Below are 7,500 nucleotides of genomic sequence, written 5' to 3' on the forward strand. Positions count from 1 at the left end.
GTTTCAAATTTGGTAACTTAAGTTTTCTTACCTCTTAACAGGGAGTCAATTCTGCACTCAGCACCTACTTCTTTGGTATGGACCTGAAGGAGAAACTTACCATTGAGAAATTTTTGGATTTCCAGCAGCAACTCCAGCAGGAGATTCTTAGTCTTGAGGTTGGGAAGCCCGGCGTTGTGTGAAGTGACCGTTGATATAGCTCCTCCTGTGCTCAAAGTCTTTACTTGATGGTATTTTTGCATCGACGTCAGAGTGACATGTTCATTGATTCAGAGCAGTTGAAGGGCCAATTGCTAATCTGTGAAAGCTTTGACTTAATCCCATCCTCATGAGCAGAATTTGCCACTCATTTTTTCTTGGTGTTCGTAGTTCCGCCGCAAAGGACCCAATGAGGACGGGCTTATCCAGGAAGCAGATTTCGCAGAGCTGCTGCTGGCGTATGGTGGTTACCCTCCGAACAAGAAGGCGAGGATGTTGAAGAGAGTGAAAAAAGCCTTTAAGGTAACTTGAGGTCTATTTACTGGATCAGGCACAAGACTTACACATGATGAATTGTATAATATAGACATCTCAGAAATAGGATGTTGATTTCTCTTCATGCCTTGTTGATATCTTCTTTTCCTCTACAAAAAAAGGGTGAAACATCAAAGGGGATCAGCAGAGATGACTACCTGAAGTTCTTCCACTTTCTAAACAACATCAATGACGTCGACACAGCGCTTACCTTCTACCACATCGCTGGAGCATCCATTGACCCCAGTAAGTTCCTCATGGAGCCAGTGTGGGAAATAAGTAATTGGCTTCACAATGGGTGTTAACATCATATTATTACTTTTGAAGTTTATCGTTATACATTTTTGTAATATAAGTTTTTCATTCTTTTTTTTGCAGCAACCCTCAAACATGTGGCCAAAACTGTTGCACACGTAGAATTATCCGATCACGTAGTAAATGTTGTCTTCACACTCTTCGATGACAATAGTAAGTTGTGCTGAATTGTTCACAAAGAGCACAGGTTCGGTAGTTAGTCAGTAGTTCTTTTGTTTTGACTTCCTGGGCATTAGTGTTTTGGATGGAGGCATGAAGGCTTTGTCAACCCATTCATGCTGGATGACGTGCTATCAGGTCATACGGATATTTCGCTCCAGTCAGATGACAGCCTATCATGTTATGATCTTTCCCTCTGAATATACCTTTTACATAGCTACATATGTATATATTTATTGCAGTTGCATTTGTATAGACACATTGTCCTTGCACACACACAAACACACACACACACACACAAACACACACACACACACACACTCACACACTCACAGTTCTGTCAGCATTCTGTAGTATCACACTGGGAAATATCATGCACGTGGAGGCTATGGTGACTGCTTGTGCTTGTTATGTTCATGGCGGAAGCAGCATTAAGCAAATAATTGTATGGGTTAACCCACACAGGACGGGTGGTACAGTACTGTACCGCGCATTCAAAAGCCCAGTGGCCGGGCGGCACAGTATTGTGCCAGCCATTCAATTGATTTAGGCCTAATAATTCGAACGCCCCAGCATTTGGACATTCAAGGCTAGAATTCTCCCATCGTGGATGGGTTAAGACACTGTATATACGAATGGGATATAGGTAAAAGATCATTTTTTTTTTTTTTTTCTTAAGGGTGCAAAGTGAGACAAATAAATAGCGATTCTTATGGATTTATCTATCAAACTTTGTGCATATATGTGTAGGTATAATTATATATGATATATATATATAATATATATGTAATATATATATATATATATATATATATATATATATATATATATATATATATATAATATATATGTAATATTATATATATATAATTTGTAATATATATATAAATATTTATATAAAATAACAAAACAATATATAAAAAAACTAACTAAATTCATACACAAAAATACCACTCACTAACTCACTCTAATACACACAAAAAACACAAATAAATCAATAAAACACACAATAAAACAAACACACAACAAAACACTCATAACAAACAAATACAACTCACACACACATAAACACACACCACAAATCACCACACACAAACAACAAAAAACACACACACACACACAAACAAACACACAAACAAACACCACACCCATCACAACACAAACCACATCTACATAATTACACACACACCACCATACCCCCCCCCCCCCCCCCTCCCCCCCCCCCCCCCCCCCCCCCCCCCCCCCCCCCCCCCCCCCCCCCCCCCCCCCCCCCCCCCCCCCCCCCCCCCCCCCCCCCCCCCCTCCCCCCCCCCCCCCCCCACCCCCCCCCCCCCCCCCCACCCCCCCACCCCCCCCCCCCCCCACCCCAACACTACCCAACCCCCACCCCAACCCACCACCCACCCCAACCAAAACCTCACCCCAACCCCAACCCAACCCCCTACAAAACAACACACCACCCAAAACCCCCACTTTCCCCACCCTACCAAAGCCTAACAAACCACTTCACCAATCATAAAAACCACATAACAACAAATATTCTAAGTATCCAAAAAAATATATAAATCTCTTCTCACCAAAACAACCTAAATATCTAAATATACATATATATATATTAACTATAAATATATATATATACTAATATATAAATATAAATATATATAAACATATATATATATATATATATATAATTAATCTCTATATATACTCAATATATATATAATATATATATATCTACTCTATATACATGCATCTATACATACATATATAGATATTATAATATACAAAACCACACCACACAACCATCCCACAACCCACAACCAACACCCACCAATAAAAGACTCAAACTAACTATCAAATAAACACAATATATGTAAATATTAACAAAAACACAATATAACAAACAAAAAAACACACAAACCATCAAAACATTAACTAAATACCACTACAAACTATAAACAAACACACACAAAAAAAAACGCCCAAACAAAAACACACAAACTATCTAACAACACACATAACAAAACCAAAATCACACAAAAAAAAAAATACAACCTACACAAAAAACATACAAAAAACACAAACACATAACATCACACAAAACACAAACTATCACCTCTATCAATAAAAAAAACAAAAAACACACACACAATCAAACACAACCACTCAAACTAATCAAACTCAACATCACACCCCCCCCTCCACACCCCACCCCCACCCTCAAACAAAAACAAAACACACACACACAATCCACACACACATCAAAAAATAACTTAACACACACAAAACACAAATACACACCCATAAACTAAAAAAAAAAAAAATACACCCACACAACACACACACACACACACACGCACACACACACACCACACACAACACACACAACAAAAACAACAACACACACACACAACAAAAACAACACACACACACACACAACACCACCACACACTCAAATAAAAACACTAAAAATAATATAAAACACACACACACCAAACAAAAACAACACACCCAATCTACTTCCACCAAACACCTACCTCAAACCACTTAACACAACACAACAACACCCTAAAACCCCAATATATTCAACAACACACACAACCTCACTATAAAAATAAAACACACAACACACTACACTAATACACAATCAACAAAACTAAAAAATTATAAACCATTACAACCAACCACACCATACACCCACACACAATCACCCACACACACCCTCACACAACACACCTAATTAAACACATTAAACAAAAACACACCCACACTCCCCCAACTTACATCTCTACCACACAGCACCCCCCCCCCCCCCCCCCCCCCCATCACACCAACACAACTCACAAAAAAACACACACACACACTCACAAACTCACACATATCTACTCACAAAAAAACAAACATATACAACTCAATTACACATTCTACTCAAAACATTAAAACAATCACACTCTCTCTAACTCTCAAATATATTACAAAAACAAACCAACTCCCACAAAACAACATTCAACATAATAAAAAACACTACCTATACCTCTCACACCCCCTATGTAATCTATACATCATACCTATACTATCTAATAATATCTTATCACAAATCAATACCTATCTATATATAAAAAAATAAACAAACCTATCTCCGCATATAACCACACCACCCACCACCCACGCACACATATATATTATTATTATATATATATATGTACTATATATATTCTAATATATCTAATTATATATAATATATATATTAATATGTATGTATGTATATTATATATAAATAAATAAAAAATATATATTATATATATATATATATATATATATATATATATATATATATAGAGAGGAGAGAGAAGAGAGAGAGGGAGAGAGAGGAGGAGAGAGTGAGGAGAGATAGATTCAGCGAGAAGAGAGCTAGAGAAGAGCGGAGAGAAGTGGATTGAGGAGGAAGAGAAGAGGAGAAGAGAGAGAGAGTAAGAGAGAGATTATCTCGAGAAAGAGAGGAGAAAGAGAGGGAGAAAGAGAGGAAGACGAGAGATGGAGAGAGAGAGACGAGAGAGAGGGATGAGAGAAGAGAGAGCTGAGAGAGGAGGAGAGAGAGAGAGAGAGTGGAGGAGAGAGAGAGGAGATGAGAGAAGAGAGAGAGAGCAGAGACAGAGAGAGGACAGAGGACAGAGAGAGACAAAGAAGAGAGAGAGAGAGATGAGAGAGAGAGAGAGAAAAAGAGAGAGAGAGAGAGACGAGAGAGAGAGAGGAGAGAGAAGAAGAGAGAGAGATGAGAGGAGAAGAGAGAGATAGAGAGAGAGAGAGGGAGAGAGGAGATGGGAGAGAGAGAGAGGGAAGAGAGAGAGAGAGAGAGAGAGAGGGGGGGGGAGAGAGGAGGGAGATTGAGTTGAGTGGAGACGGAGAGAGTGATTGCGTGCGAGAGGAGAGAGATTGAGTGTAGAGAGGAGTGGAGGAGAGATTGAATTGCGAGAGAGAGAGAATTGAGTGCGCTGCGAGTGAGAGAGAGGTGGGAGAGTGAATAGAGAGGGGAAGAGATGAGAGAGACGAGAGGAGGAGAAGAGAGAGGAGAGAGAGGAGGGAGGAGAGAGAGTACGAGAGAGAGAGAAGATGAGAGAGAGGAGAGAGAGGAGAGAGAGCGAGAGAGAGATAGTGGAAGAGGGGGGGAGAGAGAGAGAAGAGAGGAGGGAGAGAAGAGATTGGAGGAGAGTGGAGAGAGAGAGAGGGAGGAGAAGAGTGAGAGGAGAATGAGGAGAGGAGAGAGAGAGTGTGCGAAGAGAGAGAGGGAGGATGGAGAGAGGAGAGAGAGAGAGGAGAGAGAGAGAGGAGGAGAGAGAGGAGAGAGGAGTGAGAGAAGGAGAGAGGAGAGAGTGAAGAGAGGAGGAGGAGAGAGAGAGAGGAGAGAGAGGAGGGAGAGAGGAGGAGAGGAAGAGGAGGAGTGAGGGAGAGGGGGAGGAATGAGAGGAGGAGGAGGAGGAGGACGGAGTGAGTGAGAGGAAGAAGAGGGGAGAGAGAGAGGGAGAGAGGGAAGAGAGAGGAAGAGAGGAGAAGAGGTGAGGGGAGGGGGAGAGAAGAAAGAGAGAGGAATGGAGAGAAGAAAAGATACAAGCGGGAAAGGAGGAAAAATGGGGATGCGAGGAAGGAACAAAAAATCACAGGTGCGAGGATGGAATAGAGAGAAGGGAAAAAGGAAAAAAAAAAAAAAAAAAACAAAACAAAGGATTCAAAGAAGATGAAAAGACGACAATAACGATCGAAGAAGGGAAAAAAAAGGGTTTAAGACCGAAAAGAGAGAGGGAGACGGGAGGGGAGAGGGAAGGGAGGGAGGAGAAGGAAGGGAGAGGGGGAGAGGGAGAGGGGGAGGGAGGGAGAGGGGAGAGGGAGGGGGAAGAGAGAAGGAGAGGGAAGAGGAGGGAGGAGAGAGGAGAAAGGGAGGGGGGGGGAGAGGGAGAGGGGAGAGAGGAAGAGAGAGAAGAGGGAGGAGGAGGGAGGGAGGGAGGGAGGAGGGAGGAGGGAAGAAGAAGGGAGGAGGAAGGGGGAGGGAGAGGGGAGAAGGGAGGAGGAGGGAGGGAGGAGAGGGGAGGAGAGAGAGAAAAGGGAGAGGGAGGAGAGAAGAGGGAGAGGGGAGAGAGAGAGAGGAGAGGATGGGGAGGAGAGGGAAGAGGAGGAGAGAGAAAGGGGAGGGAGGAGAGAGAGAGGAGGGGAGGAAGAGAGGAGAGAGGAGGAGAGAGGAGAGAGAGGAGAGGAGAGAGGAGGAGAGAGAGGAAGGGGGAGGAGGGGGGGGGGGGGAGGAGAGGGAGAGGAGGAGAGGGAGGGAGGGAGAGGGAGAGGAGAGGGGGGGAAGGGAGAGAGGAGGGGGGGAGGAGAGGGAGGAGAAGGAGAGTGGAAGGGGAGGGGAGAGAGGGGGAGGGGGGAGAGGGGAGAGGGGGGGAGGAGAGGGAGGAGGAGAGGAGGAGGAGCGGGAAGGGGAGGGAGGAGGGAGGAGGAAGAGAGAGAAGGAGGCAGAGAGAGAGGAAGAGGGAGGGGAGAGAGAGAGCAGGAGGGGAGAGAGGAGGAGAGAAGAGAGAAGCAGAGGAGGAGAGGAGGGGAGAAGGGAAGAGGAGGAGGAGGGGAGAGGAGGTGGGGAGGAGAGAGGGGGAGGAGGAAGAGAGTGAGGGAGTGAGGAGAGGGAGGAGGAAGGAGAGAGGTGAGAGTGAGGAGAGGGGGAGAGAGAGGAGTAGAAGAGGAGAGGATGAGAGGGAGGGAGGGGAGGAGGGGAGAGGAGAGGGGAGAAAGGGAGAGGGAGAAGGAGAGGGAGAGAGAGACAGAGGAGGGAGAGATGAAGGAGGAGGAGAGAGAGAGAGAGGAGAGGGAGAGAGAGAAGAGAAGAGAGGAATAAGAGTACAGAGGAGAAAGAGAGGGAGAGAGAGGGTGGAGGGGAGGGGGAGGGGGGAAGTGGAGGAGAGGGAGGGTGGAGGAGGGGGGGGAGGGGGGAGGGAGGGGAGGGGAGGGAGAGTGAGAGAGAGGGAGGAGGGAAATGAGGGGAGGGGGGGAGGAGGAAAAGGGAGAGAGAGAGGGGGGAGGGGGGGAGGGAGAGGGAGGGAAGGAAGGTAGGGGGGGGAGGGGAGGGGAAGGGAGGGAGGAAGAGGGATGGGAGGGAGGGAGGGGAGGGAGAGAAGAGGAAGGGAGGGAAGGGGAAGGGGGAGGGAGAGAGAAGGAAGGGAGGGGAGGGAGAGGGAAGGAGAGAGGGAAGGAGGGAAAGAGAGAGGGAGGGAAAAGGGGGGAAGGGAGGAAAGAAGGGGGAGAGAGGGAAAGGGGGGAGAGAGAGGGAGGGAGGGGAGGGGGAGAAGATGGGAAGGAGAGAGAGGGAAGGGAGGAAGAGAGAGGGAGAGAGAGGGAAGGGAGGAAGAGAGAGGGAAGGGAGGGAGAGAGAGGGAGAGAGAGGGAGAGAGAGGGAAGGGAGGGAGAGGAGGGAAGGGAGGGAGAGAGAAGGAAGGGAGAGAGAAGGGAACAGCGAGGGAGATGAGAAGAGGG

At 45.8% G+C, this 7,500-nt stretch overlaps 1 protein-coding gene across 10 annotated transcripts in view; it reads left to right on the forward strand.

The window, feature by feature from the left end:
- Positions 1-7,500, forward strand: part of LOC122265216 (Mitochondrial calcium uptake 1) — a 32,513-nt gene that overhangs the window by 19,561 nt on the left and 5,452 nt on the right. For all 10 annotated transcript variants that reach the window (XM_086535053.1, XM_043034400.2, XM_043034396.2 and 7 more), the window contains 4 exons: positions 42-158; positions 370-501; positions 636-759; positions 892-981. In XM_086535053.1, the coding sequence (XP_086391179.1) occupies positions 42-158; positions 370-501; positions 636-759; positions 892-981 (463 nt within the window). The remainder of the gene's footprint in view (positions 1-41; positions 159-369; positions 502-635; positions 760-891; positions 982-7,500) is intronic.

The sequence above is a fragment of the Penaeus japonicus genome, unplaced genomic scaffold (assembly GCF_977035675.1).
Source record: "Penaeus japonicus unplaced genomic scaffold, GWHDUDI00000001_assembly GWHDUDI00000042, whole genome shotgun sequence".
NCBI lineage: Eukaryota > Metazoa > Arthropoda > Malacostraca > Decapoda > Penaeidae > Penaeus > Penaeus japonicus.